The 21,145-nt window shown below is 49.7% G+C and overlaps 1 protein-coding gene across 1 annotated transcript in view; it reads right to left on the reverse strand.

Moving 5' to 3' along the window:
- Nucleotides 1-4,758: 4,758 nt before the first annotated feature.
- Nucleotides 4,759-21,145, reverse strand: part of MYOM3 (myomesin 3) — a 61,352-nt gene continuing 44,965 nt past the window's right edge. Inside the window, exons 26-37 of the mRNA XM_010355740.2 lie at nt 17,782-17,926; nt 17,557-17,616; nt 16,791-16,858; nt 15,678-15,788; nt 13,862-13,949; nt 13,281-13,319; nt 12,916-13,024; nt 11,280-11,443; nt 10,280-10,316; nt 10,069-10,091; nt 7,936-7,991; nt 4,759-6,348 (exon numbers count right to left, since the gene is read on the reverse strand). Coding sequence (XP_010354042.2) covers nt 6,085-6,348; nt 7,936-7,991; nt 10,069-10,091; nt 10,280-10,316; nt 11,280-11,443; nt 12,916-13,024; nt 13,281-13,319; nt 13,862-13,949; nt 15,678-15,788; nt 16,791-16,858; nt 17,557-17,616; nt 17,782-17,926 — 1,164 coding nt within the window. The 3' untranslated portion in view covers nt 4,759-6,084. The remainder of the gene's footprint in view (nt 6,349-7,935; nt 7,992-10,068; nt 10,092-10,279; nt 10,317-11,279; nt 11,444-12,915; nt 13,025-13,280; nt 13,320-13,861; nt 13,950-15,677; nt 15,789-16,790; nt 16,859-17,556; nt 17,617-17,781; nt 17,927-21,145) is intronic.

The following is a 21,145-nucleotide window of genomic DNA, read 5'->3' on the forward strand; positions in this document are numbered from 1 at the left end:
GCCCAGGTGAAAAGAGGCATATTCCTCACAGGCTATGCAATTTGTTTTGCCCTTAACTCCTCTGGCTCTAGCAGTAATACTTTCCTCAAATGCTGAAAATCAAAGATCTGGCCTCTCTTAGCTAGATTTCTGGGGAGTGCTTCTTTTGAGACTATTTATGGCATGAAAATATCACTCAAGTTGCTTGAAGTTATTTGGAATTTTTAAAGTATGGAAAACATCTCACTAGAGCCATGGTTGAGGCTGAGTGGGTAGAGTTACTTATTACACAGGCTATCATTGCCCATCCAGCTTCTTGCTTTCTGTGCCCGTCTGTGTAATGGTTCTAACGCTTCAGGATGACTGGGCATGGTGGCTCAAGCCTATAATCCCAGCACTTTGGGAGGCTGAGGCAAGCGGATCACCTGAGGTTGGTATTTGAGACAAGCCTGACCAACATGGAGAAACCCTGTCTCTACTAAAAATACAAAATTAGCCGGGGGTGGTGGCGCATGTCTGTAATCCCAGCTACTCAGGAGGGTGAGGCAGGAGAATCTCTTGAACTTGGGAGGCAGACGTTGTGGTGAGCCAAGATCATGTAATTGCATTCTAGCCTCCGCAACAAGAGTAAAACTCCATCTCAAAAAAAAAAAAAAAAAAAAAAAAAAAAAAAAAATGCGGCCGGGCGCGGTGGCTCAAGCCTGTAATCCCAGCACTTTGGGAGGCCGAGACGGGCGGATCACGAGGTCAGGAGATTGAGACCATCCTGGCTAACATGGTGAAGCCCCGTCTCTACTAAAAATAAATATAAAAAACTAGCCGGGCGAGGTGGCGGGCGCCTGTAGTCCCAGCTACTCAGGAGGCTGAGGCAGGAGAATGGCGTGAACTCAGGAGGCGGAGCTTGCAGTGAGCTGAGATCCGGCCACTGCGCTCCAGCCTGGGCGACAGAGCGAGACTCCGTCTCAAAAAAAAAAAAAAAAAAAAAAAAAAAATGCATTAGGACAAGCACTGCATCCTGGTTGGGATGTGAAAGGTGACCCAACAGGTATGGAGGAGGAGTGGCTGGTGGCCAGTAGAGGGGAATCTGCCTGGCTGGCCAGCATTCCTTCCAGCTGTGTGCCCTGCCTAGGCTCTCTGGAAGAGTCCAGAATGTTGGGAGGTGCATGGAGAGTTTCTGAGAATGCTGGGATTGTCTGTGTCTCTTAGTCCATGTTGTGTTGCTATAACAGAATACCACAGACTGGGTTGGTTATTTATTTATTTATTTATTTATTTATTTATTTATTTATTTACTTTGAGACAGAGACTCACTCTGTTGCCCAGGCTGGAGTGCAGAGTGCAATGGTACACTCTTGGCTCACTACAACCTCTGCCTCCCAGGCTCAAGCAATTCTCCTGTGTCAGGCTCCCGAGTAGCTGGCATTACAGGTGTGTGCCAACATGCCCAGCTAATTTTTGTGTCTTTAGTGGAGAAGGGGTTTCACCACATTGGCCAGACTGGTCTTGAACTCCTGACCTCAAGTGATCCGCTTGCCTCGGCCTCCCAAAGTGCTGGGATTACAGGTGTGAACCACCGCACCTGGCCCAGACTGGGTGCTTTATAAAGAAATTTAAGGCCAGGCATGGTGGCTCATGCCTGTAATCCCAGCACTTTGGGAGGCCAAGGTGCGTGGATCACAAGGTCAGGATATGGAGACCATCCTGGCTAACATGGTGAAACCCTGTCTCTACTAAAAATACAAAAAATTAGCTGGGTGTGGTGGCGGGCGCCTGTGGTCCCAGCTACTCAGGAGGCTGAGGCAGGAGAATGGCATGAACTTGGGAGGCGGAGCTTGCAGTGAGCCAAGATCGCACCACTGCACTCCAGCCTGGGCGACAGAGCAAGACTCCGTCTCAAAAAAAACTAAAAACAAGAAATTTAATTCTTACAGTTCTGGAGGCTGGGAAGTCCAAGGTTAAGGGAACATATCTGGCAAGGGTCCTTGTGCTGCATCATCCTGTGGCAAAGGGCATCACATGGTGAGAGAGCATGGGGGCAGGGGGAAAACTCATCCTTTTATCAGGAAACCGTGATAACTTACCCATTCAGAAGAGCACTAACCCACTCGCATGATAATGATCCATCATGGATCAGTAATTCATTCATGGCCAGGCACGGTGGCTCATGCCTGTAATTCCAGCACTTTGGGAGGCCAAGGCAGGTGGATCACTTGAGGTCAGGAGTTCAAGACCAGCCTGGCCAACATGGGGAAATCCTATCTCTACTAAAAATACAAATACTATCTGGGTGTGGTGGCAGATGCCTGTAATCCCAGCTACTTGGAAGGCTGAGGCAGGAGATTGCTTGAATCCAGAAGGTGGAAGTTGCAGTGAGCTGAGATCGTGCCACTGCATTCCAGCTTGGGTGACAGAGTGAGACACCTTCTCTCCAAAAAAAAAAAGGAAAAATTCAGTCTTGAAGGCAGAGTCCTCATTACTTCATCATGTCTTATAAGAATCAACACTGTTGCACTGGGAATTAAGTTCTAACACATGAACTTTGGGGGACACATTCACATAGAGTGTTTGCCAAGACCTGATCATAGACTCTAGAATGCTTCTCCTCCCTCACCTTGCTGTCACATCACCAAAGGCCCATTTACAGCAGTTCCTTTTTATGCCATGCCTGCCTTTTAACAATGAATTACAAGGCATACTAAAAGGTAAAACACACAGACGAGACAGAGCAAACATTAAAACCAGACTGGGATATGCCAAGCATATTGGAATTATTAGGCCAGGAATTTTTTTTTTTTTTTTTTTTTTTTTTTTTTTTTTGAGAGGGAGTCTTGCTCTGTCTCCCAGGCTGGAGTGCAGTGGCCAGATCTCAGCTCACTGCAAGCTCTGCCTCCTGGGTTCACGCCATTCTCCTGCCTCAGCCTCCCGAGTAGCTGGGACTACAGGCGCCCGCCACCTCGCCCGGCTAGTTTTTTTGTATTTTTTAGTAGAGACAGAGTTTCACCGTGTTAGCCAGGATGGTCTCGATCTCCTGACCTCGTAATCCCCCATCTCGGCCTCCCAAAGTGTTGGGATTACAGGCTTGAGCCACCGCGCCCGGCCAATTTTTTTTTTTTTAATTTCTGAGATGGGGTTTCACTCTGTTGCCCAGGCTGGAAGTTCAGTGGTGCCATCACGACTCACTGCAGCCTCAACTTCCTGGGCCCAGGCAATTTTCCCACCTCAGCCTCCCAAGTGTCTGAGACCACAGGCACATGCCACCATGCCTGGCTAGTTTTTCTTTATTATTTGTCAAAACAGGGTCTCGCCATGCTGCCTAGGCTGGTCTCAAACTCCTAGGCTAAAGTGATCCTCCTGCCTCGGCCTTCCAAAGCACTGGGATTATAGGCATGAGCCACCACACCCACACAGACCAGGAATTTTTAAAAACTATGATTCGTATGTTAAGGACTCCAATGCACCAGACTAGGAACTGGTTTCTGCCCCCAAACTGGCTTGTCAGCAATCACAAAGCCTACAACATCTCCAGTCCCATGAAGCGCAGATTGTGACTTCTTTTTTTTTTTTTTTTGAGACGGAGTCTCGCTCTGTTGCCCAGGCTGGAGTGCGGTGGTACAATCTCGGCTCACTGCAACCTCCGCCTGCCGGGTTCACACCATTCTCCTGCCTCAGCCTCCCGAGTAGCTGGGACTACAGGCGCCCACCACCATGCCCAGCTAATTTTTTTGTATTTTTTAGTAGAGACGGGGTTTCACTGTGTTAGTCAGGATGGTCTCAGTCTCCTGACCTCGTGATCCACCCGCCTCGGCTTACCCAAAGTGCTGGGATTACAGGCATGAGCCACTGCGCCCGCCCTGCTTGTAGCTTCTTATAGTGCAACTGCAATTTGCACCAACAGGGATGCTCACGTCATGTTCCACCAAGGCCAACAGGATTTCCTATTTCATTGAAATGTGTGACAGGATTTTCATTGACACACCAAAGAAGCCAAGACTTTCCTCTGATGATGGAAGTGTTAAGAGTGGGAAGATGGGCTAGGATGGTGTCTTTTTGTTTACTACATATTCATAGGAAGAGAAAAGCAAAAGAGGATGGAGTTCTGGGAAATAATAAAATAATCTGGCTGGGTAGGGTGGCTCATGCCTATCATCACAACACTTTGGGAGGCCAAGGCAGGTGGATCGCTTGAGCTCATGAATTCAAGTAACATGGTAAAACTCCATATCTACAAAAAATACAAAAATTAGCCAGGCGTGGTGGCGTGTAGTCTCTGATACTCAGGAGGTTGAGGCGGGAGGATCACTCTGCAGTGAGCAGAGATGGTGGTACTGCACTCTAGCCTGGGCAATTGAGCCAGACCTTGTCTCAAAAACAAAACAAAATAAAACAAAAACTTAGTGTCTATTGGAAGGAACCTCGAAATGATCTTCCAGTCTTCTGGTTTTACAGATGGGAAACTGAGGCGCAGAAAAGGAAAAGTGTTGTGCAGGATCACACAGCGAGTGGGTGGTAGAGGGATGCTTCAAACCAGTGGCGTTTGCCTCCAAGATCTGCGTGATTCCCCAAACTCCGGTCAGGTCTCCCTGGTCCCCACTGCTCCCTGCAGAGGTCTCATCAAACGCCTGGCCTACCTGCATCATACAGCCTGGTAGATGAGCCGCTGGGGAAATACGTTACCCACCATGCCTTGATACGTGCAGAGGTGGGGGATGTAGGGGTGACTCACTTTATCCTTCAGTTCAGAAGTCTTTTCAGAAATCAGAGGCAGGTGTTACTTCGTGGTGTTGGAAGTATAGATTATATTTATTTTCTCCTCTATAATTTCCAGAGTTTTCAAAAATTTTACAACAAACATCTATAATTTTATGAACTCTCCCCATCTTATTTTTAAAAAGAAAGAAGTTGGGGGGCAGAGAAATGCCCAGCTCAGTACTGAGATCTATCAAGTGAGGCCAGTCGGTATCTGTCACACCAGGCAGAGGCCCCGTGCCGGAAGCCCTGGACGTTACCAGCTCCAAGCCTGGTATCCAAGGCCACCTGGGCAGCCTCGGCCTCCTCCTTCCCTTTACTCCCACCAGACCCTGCTCCTGAGATGTCCTTCTCCCATTACTACCACAAAACCGGACTAATTTTTCGGGGCCCAACACCAATTCTGCTAATTTTTTGCGGGGGGCTCAATCTTGGCTTATCACAACCTCTGCCTCCCAGGTTCAAGGGATTCTCCTGCCTCGGCCTTCTGAATAGCAGGGATTACAGGCGCCTGCCACCATGCCTAGCTAATTTTTGTAATTTTAGTAGAGACGAGGTTTCGCCGTGTTGGCTAGGCTGGTCTCGAACTCCTGACCTCAGGTGATCCGCCTACCTTGACCTCCCAAAGTGCTGCAATTACAGGCGTGAGCCACCTCGCCCAGCCTGGATGAAGGTGTTTTAAAAGCCCTACCTCCCCGTATTGGGACGACCCTCTGGTCTCCCTCCTTGGACCACTGGCAGCACTTTCCTTGGACCTGCTTTATAATCTTTATCATGTCCTGCCTTGTCCTGGAGTTGCTTGCGCCCAGGTCTGTTTCTCCCACTGGACTGAGGCCTCTTTGCAAGTGGAGCCTGCTTATCAGTTGCCTTTGTATTTCCAGCTCCATCCATAGCCTCCCACATGCTAGACTTTACATGAATGTCTGTTGAACTTATGTGAATTGAAACTATGGGATCCTAAAAGAGGGTGTGATGTATCAGTTTATGGCAGGGCTCATGACTCTTGGCATTTTTGACATCTGGGGTCGGATAATTCTACGTGGTGGGAGCTGCAGTGTTTAGCAGCGTACCTGACCTCTACCTATCAGATGCCAGTACTGTTAGATAGCTCCAGTGCATCCGGGTCTCCTACTCCAGGTCCAGGGTTCATCCCGCTCTCCTGGGGGCCACTCAGGACCCCAGAAAGATCTTTGCTTCTCCACTTAGCTGCATCCGCTCTACCCCCACCCTCACATCCTGGGTTCTATCTTGTCCCCTTTCCTTCTGCCCCACCCTTGTAGCCTGTGCCAGGCTGTAACCCACTGGTTGTCCCTACTGGTCCATGCAGACTAGACTCAGACTGTGCCCGGACACATGCTGTCACATGCTCTTCAGCTCCTTGGGCTCGTCCCCGTGCTTGAACACACTGATGGTGACCTGGCCTGTCTCGGAGCCATACTTGTTCTTGACGAAGACGCCGTAGCGGCCACTGTCATCACTGTTGACCTTCTCAATGGTGATGGTGACCTCTGTCCCCCTCACTTCCATGCGGTATCGGTCAAGGAAGGTGACAGGCTGGTCATTCTTCAGCCAAGAGATTTCAGGGGTGGGGTCTCCTGAGATGACGCAAGTCAAGCACAGGGTCTGTTTGAAAAGACAGGAAGGGAACAGTCTCACCTGCTTGTAACTTGAACTTAGCATTCACTTTCATGCCCCAGAGAGCTCCTAGCCCAGGTTGCTCCCTGTGATAATTTACTGCATGTGTTTTATTGTAATTTATAAAGGGGAGAGATTTTATTTTCACCCTACATCCTTCATCCTCAACCTTATATTTTGAGATGGAGTCTCGTTCCGTCACCCAGGCTGGAGTGCAGTGGCATGATCTCGACTCACCGCAACCTCTGTCTCCCAGGATCAAGCGATTCTCCTGCCTTAGCCTCCTGAGTAGCTGGGATTACAGACGCCCACCACCAAGCCCGGCTAATTTTTTTTTTTTTTTTTTTTTTTTTTGAGACAGAGTTTCACTCTTGCTGCCCAGGCTGGAGTGCAATGGTGCGATCTCGGCTCACTGCAACCTCTGCCTCTGGGTTCAAGCGATTCTCCTGCCTCAGCCTCCCTAGTAGCTAGGATTACAGGCGCCCACCACCAAGCCCGGCTAATTTTGTATTTTTAGTAGAGACGGGGTTTCTCCATGTTGGTCAGGCTGGTCTCAAACTCCCGACCTCAGGTGATCCGCCCACCTTGGCCTCCCAAAGTGCTGGGATTACCGGCACGAGCCACCGTGCCCAGCTATTTTTGTATTTTTAGTAGAGACAGTGTTTCGCCATGTTGGCCAGGCTGGTCTCAAACTCCTGACCTCAGGTGATCTGCCTGCCTCAGCCTCCCAAAGTGTTAGGATTACAGGTGTGAGCCACTGTGCCTGGTCATTCTCAACCTTTCTTTAGGAATACTTACTCATTAGAATCTCGGACCATAATTACATCGGCCCCAGAATGGCCTTTGGTTTGTTTTATTGCTTTTTGTAATATATATGTCACTATGATTTTATCATGCAAGCAAGATTATATTGCTTGAGTGCATAGATTTATGAATTAAAATAGAAAATTCTGAACAAGCTCTAATGCAGAACACTATAATGTAATTATTAAACACACAGGCTCTGGAGTTGGGTTTCCTGGGTGTGAATCTCACCTCTGCCCCTTCAAGCTGTGGGACCTTAGGTCTCTTAACCTGGGTTAAGGGACTCTGGGTTTCCTCAGCTATAAAGTATGATTACTAATAAATAAAACCCTATTTCATGTGCTTGCCTTGATGGTTAAATAAGCTAAAAAAGATAACATACATGGAATCGTGCCTGGCACAAAGTAAGCACCATCAAAAAGTCAGCAATTGTTTTCAGGAACACTAGATGTGCATAAGTAAGTTCAATCCTAGACAGGCTTTTAGGGATCTTCCAGTAGACATTTCTTGTGGACACTGAAGTCCACAGGCAGAAGTCTAGGATGCCCAGGGCTGTCTAGACAGATGGAGTTAGAACTAGGTCAAGCACCCACTGTGGGCTGACACCAGGCCCAGTGGCTTTCCTTTGTACCACATGTCATCAGTGACGTGTGGTCACTTGGCCACTCTTTGGCTTTGAATCCACGGCGCTGCATTGTTTCGTGATCTGTGGTGGATGCACGAAGGAACACAGAGTGGGACTGCTGGCTGTGGGCCGGGAAGGGTCAGTACCTTATCCTCCATGATTGTGGCCACATCCGGCAGACCCCTCACCACTTTGGCACGATCTGGAAGGGAAAGAAGAGACCCTGGTGACGAATCTTTTTCTGCCAGCCGCTTCCCAGAAGTTCATAGAGTTGAGGTTTATTTTTAAGCAAGGCTTCTTTGTTTTTCTTTTTCTTTTTCTATTTTCATTATTTTGGATGGAAATCTTTTTAAATTTTTTTTTCAAAGTTAATTTTTTGAGATAGGGTCTTGCTCTGTGCCCAGGGTGGAGCGCAGCAGCACGATCTCAGCTCACTGCAACTTCTGCTTTCCAGGCTCAAGCAATCCTTCCCGCTCAGCCTCCTGAGCAGCTGCGACTATAGGCATGCACCAGCATGCCTGCCTAATTTTTATATTTTTTGTATTTTTATATTTTTTATATTTTTGTAGAAACGGGGTTTCGCCATGTTGCCCAGGCTGGTCTTGAACTCCTGGGCTCAAGCAATCCTCCTGCCTTGGCCTCCCAAAGTGCTGGGATTATAGGCATGAGCTGCCACACCTGACCTTGGATGGAAATCTCTAGAACTGTATTACATGCTTCCTTGTATTCATAAGTAGAATATATGGGATATAGTGTGTTTCTGCCACTGATCTCAGGTCATTTGCTATGATTGGTGGTACCTGGAGGTGACCATGAGATGCTCTTGCCCTCAAGAACCAGGAAGAAGGTAAGTGGGACTACTCTGAGACTTCAACTGGCAAAATCCACACAACGGGTGTGACCAACAAGATCAGAGAAAGCGGGACAGAAGCTTTTGGGACACTTTGAACCTGATCAAGCAAAGGACCTGGTGGCCATTGTGGGTGACCAGGAAGAATGTGGTCGTCAACCACTAAGCAGAAACCTGGTCTACTCCTCATGGTGCAAGGGAAGCTGTGGGAACAGGACGCGTGGTCAGCACGGCCTAGACCAGAGATCAGGAATGTGCAAAGAGCCCGATGGGGATGGCGTCTGTCCAGTGGGTGAAAAGGGAGCAGGACCCTGGATGGGGAGGGGAAGGCCCCACAGATGGATGCAGTTGTGGGCAGAAAGTGTCACCAGCCCTTCACAGCTGGATGAAATGATCGTTTCCTTCAGCTCTGATTCCACACACCCCAGTGATCCAGTATTGGTGAATTCAGCTTTCCTCTATTAGGGTCCTGGACGGGGCTTCTCTTCAGGATGTGGCATTCCACGATGGGCAGGGACATTCTTACTGGGTGAACAATTAGATTCGTGGTACAAGAGCTTCCTCCTGGCCTGAGGCTGGTCTTGGGCTGTGCTCCCTCCACTGAGGCGCCCCTCAGCCCCCTGCAGGAGCTTCTCACTGCATGGCCACTTACACCCCTCAATTGCCCCTTCCTGATAACAGCTATGAGCCTGAGGCCTGCACTTCCTGTCAAGTGGGGACACCTGGGGACAGTGATGCTATGCAGAGCGAATTATCCCCTCCCACACATGGCCTCAAGCTGGCGGTGTGAGTTTTCTTGTCTGTTCTTAAGAGCTGTGCTGTCTCCTATGACCACACCTGTGCTCTGCTGCCTGCCCAGATCTCTCCCTCCCTGAAATCCTTACTCCTCATCTGCTGGGCCAGTGAGAGCAGACAGCCAGACTCCCACCACCAGGCTGCTTAGAATTGACTTGGGTTGGAGGGCTGATGAATGGGACAAGCTTGAGCTCATGGACTTGGTAGTAGCTCCCCCAGTGGCCCAGAGGCCGTGCCATGTGCCTCTGGGTTTGGGGCTTCATCCTGGATTCAATAAGGCTCTAACGCCTCGAGAGCCATAGCTTCAGCTTTAAAGTTGCCCTGTCCCCACAGATCACTCAGGAAGGCCTGCCCAGCCTCATCCCTGTCTGTCCCCTCCTTTTTGGTCCCACCAACGTAGTCCATGTGCCTGTGAGAACCAGGCTTGCGCTGGGCGCTTCCACAACACAATCCCAGGTGTCCTTGGATTCTGTCTCTGTCCTGCCCAGGTCTTCCCTGCAGCTCTGTAAGACCCTAGAGCCCCGCAGACCCCCCTGTGGAACGAGGCCTTCAGCAGCCCACCAAGAGGCTTGAGCTTCCAGGAAATTTGCCCCAAATTCAGACACAAAAACGACAGAAATATCGGCAGACTTACTCTTCTCGATGATGGCCAAGGCTCTGAAAAACAAATGGGAACAAGGTGTGACCTTCCACTTGGTAAAGGACAGTCCAGCCCAGGTGGAGGTGAGGGGTGATGAGGGAAATGTGGAGCTGGCTGGGGCTCCCAGGAAGGAGTCATGAGCCTAGTTCATGCCACACCCTGGAGGGGCCTACAATTCACACTGAGAAATGTAGAGGAAACTTACTTCAGTCTCTGGTGTTCAGCCATGGCATCCTCAAAAGCTGTAAGAAGGACAGAGGAGAAAGAGGGCCATCAGGGCCTCTGCTGTCCAACAGTGGGGACAGGGTGACCCTGGGAGCAGAGCTTATCCCTGACTGTCCTCCACTCTCCTCCCCATGCCGATGTTCCTTTGGGGCAGTGGCAGGACTGGGTGGGAGGGTAGGCGTCCCCCAAAAAGACCATGGGATTTTCTTTTTACTTTCTTTTTATTTTGTTAAAAGATTTTTTAAATCTTTCTTTCCTTAACGCCTATCCCAGAGTAATCTTTATTATTATTCTTTTATTTTTTTAAATTTATTTTTTTTTTTATTTTTTTTTTTGAGACGGAGTCTCGCTCTGTCGCCCAGGCTGGAGTGCAGTGGCCGGATCTCAGCTCACTGCAAGCTCCGCCTCCCGGGTTTAAGCCATTCTCCTGCCTCAGCCTCCCGAGTAGCTGGGGCTACAGGCGCCCGCCACCTCGCCCGGCTAGTTTTTGTATTTTTTAGTAGAGACGGGGTTTCACCGTGTTAGCCAGGATGGTCTCGATCTCCTGACCTCGTGATCCGCCCGTCTCGGCCTCCCAAAGTGCTGGGATTACAGGCTTGAGCCACTGCGCCCAGCCTATTCTTTTATTTTTTGAGACAAGATCTCACTCTGTTGCCCAGGCTGGAGTACAGTGGTGTGATCACAGCTCATTGCAGCCTCTATCTCCTGGGCTCAAGGAATCCTCCCGCTTCAGCCTCCCAGGTAGCTGGGAATATAGGCACGTGTCACCATGCCCAGCTAAATTATTTTTATTTTTTGTAGAGATGTTGCCCAGGCTTGTCTCACTATGTTGCCCAAACTGGCCTCTAACTCCAGAGCTCAAGCGATCCTCCCACTTTAGCCTCCCAAAGTGCTGGGATTACAGGACTGACCCAGTGTGCCCAGCCTGTTCATGGGATTTTCTAAGCAGGTTTCTCTGCAGACACAGGTGGATGGCTCACCTTGCCCTGAGAGATCTGTTGAGAGCTGCCGGACTTCCTTCCCTGCAGCTATTTCCAGAGTGTATTTGCCCTTGTCTGAGTCTTTGGGGTCCAGGATGTGAAGCCAGATCTCATCCAGGGTGGTGCCCGTCCTTATCCGATCACCACTCTCCAGACGTTTGTCTCTGAATGTGAGGGTGGAGAAATGGTTAAGGCTGCCTGTCTGCAGGTCAACAGATACCCCTGCCCCGAAATCCTCTCCTGTGGTTTTGTTTCAAGATCCGTGGGCTATGGGTGGTGACCATTCATGAGGCACCAGATAAATATCCATTCACTTATTCATTATTCAACCCTTCATTCATCATTCAATACTGCATTCATTCATTCATTCATTCACCAGTTCTTGTGGCATGACAACTATGTGTTGGTGCTGAGTCTGCATTTGTGATGCATGCCACAGGCAGGGACCCTAAGGAAATGGTGCTCCAGGGTCCGTGACTGCCACTTCCCTCACCCTCAGGAGCCAACTTCCTTACCTCTTTATTCTCCTTTTAAACTCTCCCAGGCCTTCTTCCCACAAGCACTCTAACCTTTTGAAACCACATAAGATCCTGGCTAACACAGTGAAACCTCGTCTCTACTAAAAAATACAAAAAACACTAGCCAGGCGAGGTGGCGGGCGCCTGTAGTCCCAGCTACTTGGGAGCCTGAGGCAGGAGAATGGCATAAACCCGGGAGGCGGAGCTTGCAGTGAGCTGAGATCTGGCCACTGCACTCCAGCCTGGGCGACAGAGCGAGACTCCGTCTCAAAAAAAAAAAAAAAAAAAAAAAAGGAAACCACATAAGGTGAAACTTTTCCCCTTCTTTGCTTAAATTTCATTCTTAGAGACACTGTCCTCTGTTCCCAGTGCTGTGTTGCAGAGGTGACACCTCTGTGCTTAGTCACAGGGCTGAGAAACCCTGGCTAGGGGAGGAACCTATTGTCCTGAAATTCCATCTGGCCTCGGCTCTCACTCATTTGACAACCTTGACCAAATCAGTCAAGCCTTCTCCACAGAATGGGTGCAGTCATGTCTGCTCCACAAGGCTGAGGCATGCATCTGATGCAAAGCACTGGGAAAACTTTGCTGTTGGATTATCTGGGGTCACTCAGAGAGTGGCTAAGTCTCCGTGGGTACCTCATCTATCCTGCCTTCAAGCCCTGGCTCTCAGTTAGTGGCCAGCCCTGCAGACCCTTTTCCTGCATGTTTCTCCTAAGCCTGGCTGACCAAGTTTGCTAAGGCTGCAGAGGCCCACAAGGATGCCCTGACCCACCTGACTACTTGGCTTTTCTTCATCCCTGCATCCCTTTCTCCCCCAGTTCCCAGCTGCTGCTCAGAGACTGATCCTGCTGTGGCTAGAGTTTCCAGAAAAATGTTGTCCCACCAAGGTTCCCACCTTCGCTGGGGGATCTTGGCAAAGCCTTTCCTCCCACTGCTAATCTCTATCCTCAACTCCTTCTGTGGACAGCAAGACCAGGAAGAGACCCTGTCTCTGCTAACCACTGGGACCAGGCTCTGCTTGGAGGACCGGGCAGGGAGAAGGGAGGGAGGCCCCCGTGGGTCAGGTGCTGAATCCTTTCCAGCCTGGCTGGGGCTCTGGGGCAAGGCAGACCTACTTGTGGAACCAGGTGGTTTTCATGTACTCCACGTTGTAGTACTTGACCTTGCTGAAGATCCGGATCCCTTCCTCGGTCCCCTGGATTTTCAGGGGAGTTGCAGAGAGGGCTGGGGAGACAGAAGAGAAGGATGAGTCTTCCCTGAGGCCATTTAGGCATCAGATTTGGGGGCCAGCTTGTCTGACTCTGCCCTGGGGGGCGGGTAGGTGCTGTAGGGGCAATGCAGTGCTGTGAAGACGCAGGATGTTCTCTTCAGTGTTTGAGGTTGGAAACTAAACCCACCCCCAATAGCCAAGGCCAGTGTTAGGCTGCTTGGAGGCTGTTGGGCATCAGGGCAGGGCCAGGCAAAGAGGCAAGCTGCTTACCACCAATCCTGCCCAGCTCGGTGAAGATGGCATCCAGGGCTGGAAGGAGACAGAGAGAAGGGTTTGCTGCCATAGGGCTTCCCTAGGGATGTGCTAGGAGTGGGGACATCCTTGAAAAAGGCTGGTGGAGCCCATGAGCTGCTCTCGGGGGGACAGGCAGCTCTGTAGGATGACTCTCATAGTTTGGGGATAGGAGGGGGTTCAGGGCACTCGGCAGTGGGGTGGGGAGGAGGGCACTATGGATGGAGGACAAACATGCAAACCTGACAGTTTTTTGCAGGTTGAGCCAATCAGCCTGATAAGGAGCCTGGGCCCACTGTGGGACGGAGGAGTGAACTCAGGCTTTGGGTCGCCAAGCCTGGACTCACTGTGGTATACTGTGGTGAACACAGGCATCAGAGTCACACTGACCTGGCTTCTGCCACTGACTAGCTGTGGAATCCTGGGCTAGTCACTTAATCTCTTTGTGCCTCAATTTCTCCAAGTGACATGGGGATCCCATAAATCTTACTGCACAGATCACATCACAGTCTGCTCCACTGTGCTCCCTCCATAGTCCCTGACCCATCGCCAGCTCCTACCGTCACCCGTGAGGTCCAATATGGTGTCGTCCTCCCCTCGATCGTCAGAAACCATCGCTCTGTAAATTCCCTTGTCCTTTTTGGACAACTGGAAAGAAGGATGAGCGATGGTGGTGTCAGCATGGGCTTCAGAAGGAGAGATGGTTACCAAATCAGGAGGCCTGGGCTCCAGGCCTGCCCCTCACACTCTGTGTGACCTCAGGTAAGAAGACCCTTCTCCTCCCTGGGCCTCCGTTTACTTATCTGGACTGGGTGAGCTCTAAGGCTCCTTTCAGCTCCAGAGCCCTTGGATTCCTAGCTCAGGGATTGTCTGGGCCTGGGGAAGGGGTGGAGTAGGGGGAGTTGAGGGCAGAACCAGACACCTTTATTTGCATTCACAGGCGGCTGATCTGAGCACAACACAGTGAGCCTCACTTTGCAGAGCTTGTCTGGGCCTGGCCCACCTTTCACTCCCTGGGGACTCCTGGATGGAGGGACCCCCACCACCTGCAGTTCCCCAAGAGGAAGCACGTTTTCTCCTGCCCAGGAAAAGGGGGTTCTCTTGGCCCATGTTTTTCAGCCCCAAATTAAGTCTGAACAAACACTCAGCAAAGCAAGAACCTGAGTTGTGCTTTCAAGGCAAGGTCTAGAGATCAGAAGTGACCTCTCATTACACAGCACCTTCCTTCAGCCCCTCATCTCTCAATACTTCCCAGCAGGACCATCTCCACACAGTGGGTTTGGGGCAGGATCCAAGACAGAGGCAGCTCTTAACCTGAGGATTGAGGTGCTGAGCCCCAAAAATCCTCTCTTATGTCCTCACCATCCCAGGAAGGCTCCAAGGTCTCAGCCAAACCCAGAGTGGGTGGCTGGAGTGGCTTCTGACCCCACGCTCTAGCCTTATGTCTTTACACTGAAACTCTCTGAGCCTCAGTTTACTCATCAGTAAAATCACAGTATCATCCTTGCCCTGCCTGTGTGCTACAGCTGCTGTGGGGATCAAGGGAGGTAACTCTTAGGAGGCCAGAAACTTTGCACCAATGGGACTGATGATTATACTAAAACTCCGTAACTACGAAGCACCTACTTGGTGCCACAGCCTGTCTGAGTTGCTTGCACAGTGGTGGCAAAGGCTGACTTGGCATCAGCCTGGCCAGGATTTGGGAGAAGACCTTGAAATCATTGTTTTCTTCCTAGTCAGCAAACCTCTGTTTGCTCCAGTCCTCCTGGGCACCCAGTGAGGCCACAGACATCAGCAGCAGGGCAGAAAAAGGTTGACGTTTAAGAGCAAGCCTTGTATTTCTCTCTTAACCAGGCCACGGTCCGCCAAAGGCCATAGGGGAGGACTTGGAGGGAGAACTGAGCTCCAGGCCTGCTTTATTCAGCCCAGATCTATCTCCCCTGGAGACATCCTTCCTGTCCTGAATCCTAGACTGCTGGGGCAGGAAGGAGGTGTTGAGAGAGCATCCCTTCCAACTCGCTCAGGTTGCAGATGAAAGCTGAGGTCAGAGAGGGACAGGGGCTAGCCCAAGCCTGCACAGTCATTGGCAGGGCCAGTACTGGAGCTAAAGAAGAAAATCAGTAATACTGCTTCTGTCTCTATTGAAAGTTTGGGGGTTTTAATAGTTTTTGTGTGCATTAATTTTGCGTTTTTAGAATATTGCATACAATACTATTTATCTTGATTACTGAGTTTTTTTGGTGCCCCTTAAATTTTGTGCTCAGGGCTTCACTTGCGTCAACCTAGCTTCGGCCCTGCCTCTGACTCCCAGCCCAGAGCCCTCCCTGGCTTGCAGCCAAAGGAGAAAGTGAGCCCTGAAGCTGGAGCCACACTTGCCTCTTCGATGCAGAGAAGTCCCGTTCCCGTCTCTGGGTCATACTGACCATCTGGCATCTCTGCCCTCTGGAAGAACCACTGAAAGCGAGTCTCCTTCTTGGTGTTTGTCACCTGAGGAAGGTGGGGAATGAGGAGACTCTGTCAGGCTTGTTTCTTTCTGAGTAAAAACACACCTGTGCACACCTTCAGGCATCTCAGCCGAGTCCTTTCACATACCATATGACTCCTCTGCTGGCTTCCGGACTCTGAATTCTTGCTAATGGTTTTCCCTCTGCCTCTTGATCCCTGCCCTACTCTGTTTTCCTTGTAAATGTTCATATGCTTCAGTTAAATGTCATCTCCTCCAGGAAGCCTTTTTTTCTGAAGCACCCCATAGTCACCTCCCATGACGATTCATCAATTTCCTGCCCCATTCGGGGCAAGCATGAGTGATGCTGTTTTCCAGTGGTCCTGCCTTGACCATGGACTCCCAAGGCCCACAGAGCCCACTTCATCATCTTTGTATGTTCAGGACCTTGCAGAGTAGCACATAAGAGATGCTCTGAGTTTACTGAATGGATATGCTTCTGGGAGAGCACCCACCCTCCCCTTCCCCAGTTATCTCAACAGGCCGAAGGGTGCTAAGAAGGACCTTAGGCTTTGGAGTCAGATAGACTGGGCTCTCCCTCTTACTGTGTGGCCTTGAGCTATTTCCCCATTTGTTTTCTCATCTATAAAGTGGGGATAGCAATGCCTATGTCACAGATGATCGTGAGGTGGATGAAATAATACTGTGAGTCTCTGAGCACAGGATAATCATAAACACAGGGAGAGCCCTCAAAATACAAATGCTCGCAGGCTCCTAGACCCCCTGACCCCTCGGAACCCCTTCTGGAGCCACTAGAATCTCGTTCAAGGTTGGTCCACCTCACACTAATCCCACCCCATGGGGGCTGGGAAGGTGGGTTTGCTTTTTGGGTTACATGCAGTCTCCTCGGGGGTGCTTTCTGTGTGTGCGATCAGCCAAGTACAGCGTGTGGAATTTAGGGGGCCAGATGGGCAGAGACAACAACTGGGCTTGGGGATAAGCCACAGGTCCCCCCGCGCTGGGCCTGGGGGCAGGGCAGGACTTGCCTTGCACGTCAGCTGCACTTGGCAGTCCTCTGTGACCTTCCACTGCAACGGCTGCTCAAAATAGGGACCTGTGTGTGCAAAACAAATATGCCCACCGTCAGAGAACCAGGCTCAGCCAGCGTGCCACCTGTGTCCAGGCAGTGATGGGGGGAGGGGCAGTTAATGGCTATGGGCTTCTCAAATGCTGTCCCTGCCAGGGCTGGGACTGGGATGAGGCAAGGGTGGTGCTCAGGGTGCAAATTTCTTTCTTTCTTTTCTTTTCTTTCTTTCTTTCTTTTTTTTTTTTTTTGAGACTGTCGCGCAGGTCGGAGTGCAGTGGCGCAATCTCAGCGCATTGCAACCTCCGCCTCCTGGGTTCAAGGATTCTCGTGGCTCAGCCTCCTGAGTAGCTGGAATAACAGGCATGTGCCACCATGCCCGGCTAATTTTTGTATTTTTTGTAGAGATAGGGTTTCACCATGTTGGCCAGCCTGGTCTTGAACTCCTGACCTCAAGTGATCTGCCCACCTTGGCCTCCCAAAGTGCTGGGATTACAGGCATGAGACAGTGTGCCTGGCTTCAGGGTGCAAAATTTAAGAGGGATCAGCTCTCACCCTCAGGTCAGGCAAGAGCTATTTTGATCTGGCATTGGGACAGAACTGGACTGAATGGCAGTGGACATCCCTCGGGGGCCCAGCAGGGCTGGGGGGCCCATTAACCCCCAGTCCAGCATCTCTAGCACGAACCAGTGGCCAGGGGTTTTGAACTTCACTCCAGCAGCTCTTACCCTGTTTTCTCTTCCAGTCCCTTCTCTTAGCATCTGCCTGCCTCAGAAGTTTGTCAAAATCTGTGAACACAGAGGGAGGAACCAGCATGAGCCGAGAAGAGTGTGGGTCTGGAGAGGGGACATGGGGCAGCAGAAGGCGAGGGGTGTGCTCAGCGGACTGCAGAGCGGAGGACTCAGGACTGCGGGGCAGGCCGGGTGTGCAGGGCAGGGCAGGGCGGGGCTGACCGTCATCCACCAGTGTCAAGGTAATCTGGTTTTTGGCTTTTCCGTCTTGGAGTTGAGCGGTGTACGACCCTTTGTCCTCCTCAGACAAGTTCTGGATGATCACTTCCACCAGGCCCTTCTCTCGGTCAAAATTGATTTTGCGATTCTGAAAAGGACAAACTCCAGAGTCCTTTTCCCTGTTCTGAGAACTTTGTTGAGGGGAACACATCAGGGTGTAGTGGGCTTGGGGGTGGTAAGCGCAGAGCTGTCAGCCTTCAGAGACTTGGGCAGGGTGTTGGGTAACCCTCTGCGGCTCCCCCCACACCCAGTCCCCTGGATACTTGAATACATTACAATTTTTTTGTTGTTGTTTTGTTTTTCTTGAGACAGTCTCACTGTGTTGCCCAGGCTGGGGTGCAGTGGTGTGATCAGTTACAATTTAATAACAAGCCCCCAACTCCCGCTGTGCCATGATTTTGCCTGTTTTCTTTTCTTTTCTTTTTTTTTTTGAGACGGAGTCCCGCTCTGTCGCCTAGGCTGGAGTGCAGTGGCCAGATCTCAGCTCACTGCAAGCTCCGCCTCCCGGGTTTCCGCCATTCTCCTGCCTCAGCCTCCCGAGTAGCTGGGACTACAGGCGCCTGCCACCTCGCCCAGCTAGTTTTTTGTATTTTTTAGTAGAGTCAGGGTTTCACCGTGTTAGCCAGGATCGTCTCGATCTCCTGACCTCGTGATCCTCCCGTCTCAGCCTCCCAAAGTGCTGGGATTACAGGCTCTTTTTTTTTGAGACAGAGTCTCGCTCCATCGCCCAGTCTGGAGTGCAGTGGCGCAGTCTTGGCTCACTGCAGCTTCTGCCTCCCGGGTTCAAGCAATTCTCCTGCCTCAGTCTCCTAAGTAGCTGGGATTACAATTATGCGCCACCACACCCAGCTAATTTTTGTATTTTTAGTAGAGACGGGGTTTCACCATGTTGGCCAGGCTGGTCTCGAACTCCTGGCCTCAAGTAATCTGCCCGTCTCGGCCTCCCAAAGTACTAGGATTACAGGTGTGAGCCACTGTGCCAGACCACTTAATTTCTACTTCTTTTAAAATAGGAAAAACCCCATCGGCATGTGTAAAGGATATTGGAAAAAAAAGTACTCATGTACTTGCTACCCAGTATTAACACTCATTTATATTTTACCATATTCTTTAACAGTTTTTAAAATTTCATTTTCCTCATCTAGGTTCTTTCTCCCTCTGGCTTTATTTGTATGTATGATTTGGAGGAGTGATCTAATTTTGTTTCATTTTTCTATAGGAACAACTATAGAAATATAGTTGAATACTAATGAGTCCAGACTTTGTAACACTTCCTATACCATGTGGTAAGGTCATTGCACAATTTTTATGCAGAACTTTCAAGTCAGTTTTCTGATTTGCACCTTTTGATGCTGGGACAACCAGTCCCATTGCACAGATGCAGAAACAGGCAAGACAGGTGAAGAGACCTGCCAAGGTCATATAACCCACAGGGGGTGGACATGAGACTCCTGTCAGAACTAGTGCCTTCTTTATATAATACATATTTTCTTTCTTTCTTTTTTTTTTTTTTTGTCGTTGGACCTTTGATATATATAACACATATTTTCTTTTTTTTTTTTTTTTTTTTTGAGACGGAGTCTTGCTCTGCCGCCCAGGCTGGAGTGCAGTGGCCGGCTCTCAGCTCACTGCAAGCTCCGCCTCCCGGGTTCACGCCATTCTCCTGTCTCAGCCTCCCGAGTAGCTGGGACTACAGGCGCCCGCTTCGTCGCCCGGCTAGTTTTTTTTTGTATTTTTTAGTAGAGACGGGGTTTCACCGTATTAGCCAGGATGGTCTCGATCTCCTGACCTCGTGATCCGCCCGTCTCGGCCTCCCAAAGTGCTGGGATTACAGGCTTGAGCCACCGTGCCCGGCCAACACATATTTTCTTTCTTTTTTCTTTTCTTTTCTTTTTTTTTTTTGAGATAGAGTCTCATTTTATTGCCCAGGCTGGAGTGCAGTGGCGCGATCTTGGCTCACTGCAACATCTGCCTCCTGGATTCAAGCGATTCTCATGCCTCAGTCTCCTCGGTAGCTGGGATTACAGGTGTGCACCACCATGCCTGGCTAATTTTTTGTATTTTTAGTAGAGACAGGGTTTCACCATGTTGGCCAGGCTGGTCTCAAACTCCTGACCTCAGGTGATCCACCTGCCTCGGTCTCCCAATGTGCTGGGATTATAGGCGTGGGCCACCCTGCCCAGCCACAACATGTATTTTCTAATGGCTGCTTTGCCATCTGGAGATGAAATTCACAAATAATGTGAGATTGAGTCATGAATTTGAGTGTCTCATGAGGTTGAAATTGCCATGTCAGCAGGTAAACAGTTGAATATCGACAAATCATGTGGTTCGATCTAATACAACCTGTCTACAGATATGATTTACAAAATAATATCATACTCTAACCATAATATAAAGAAGAAATAAGTCATTTAAAATAAAAATATTTCAATATAGACGTGCTTGGATATAACCTCAATTATGCCGCACTGATTTATAATGAATTGGTTTGACTTTAAAAGAAGAAAAACCAAAAAATCAGAAGCTATTCTGTACAAAAGCAGGAAAATGAATGAGCGTAGGTAAAGTAGCCAGCAGAATAAAAATTCTCCATTCAGTGTATAGTAAAATTGCACACTTTGGGAGGCTGGGTAGGAGGATCGCCTGAGTTCAGGAGTTTGCAGCCCAGGCAACAAGGCAAAACCCTGTCTCTACAAAAAAAATTAAAATTAGCTGGGCATGGTGGTGTGTGACTGTGGTCTCAACTACTCAGGAGGCTGAGGTGGGAGGATTGCTTGAGTCTGAGAGGTTGAGGCTGCAGTGAGCTGAGATCATGCCACTGCACTTTAGCCATGGTGACAAAGTGAGGTTCTATCTCAAAAACAAACAAATAAAAACAGAAAACAAAAAATAAAATTGTTTGGGAGACGGAGGCAGAAGGAGTACTTGAGGCCAGGTGTTCAAGAGCAACTTGGTCAACACAGTGAGCCCCCATCTCTAACTAAAAAGATTAAAAAAAAGAAAAAAATGTACAAAAATACTTTGTATTTATATCTAAAATAGAGTTAGGGTCTAGCCTTGGATAATTATAGGCATGAATGCAGGTTTTTCATCTTAAGAATGTCTGGTGGGGTAATCAAAAGTTGTGGGGGGGATGGAAATTCTTTGTTTGTGGGAATGTCCCTTGCATTGGCCAGCATGTAGTGTCCCTGCCAACCCCCACCCCCAACACCAGCACTGGTACTAAAAGCCAAAGGTCCTCATCCCGTCGCCACCACTGAACAGCAAAAGCACACCGTCATTTCTGAAATGGCCACTAGGGGGA

Source organism: Rhinopithecus roxellana, chromosome 12 (assembly GCF_007565055.1).
Source record: "Rhinopithecus roxellana isolate Shanxi Qingling chromosome 12, ASM756505v1, whole genome shotgun sequence".
NCBI lineage: Eukaryota > Metazoa > Chordata > Mammalia > Primates > Cercopithecidae > Rhinopithecus > Rhinopithecus roxellana.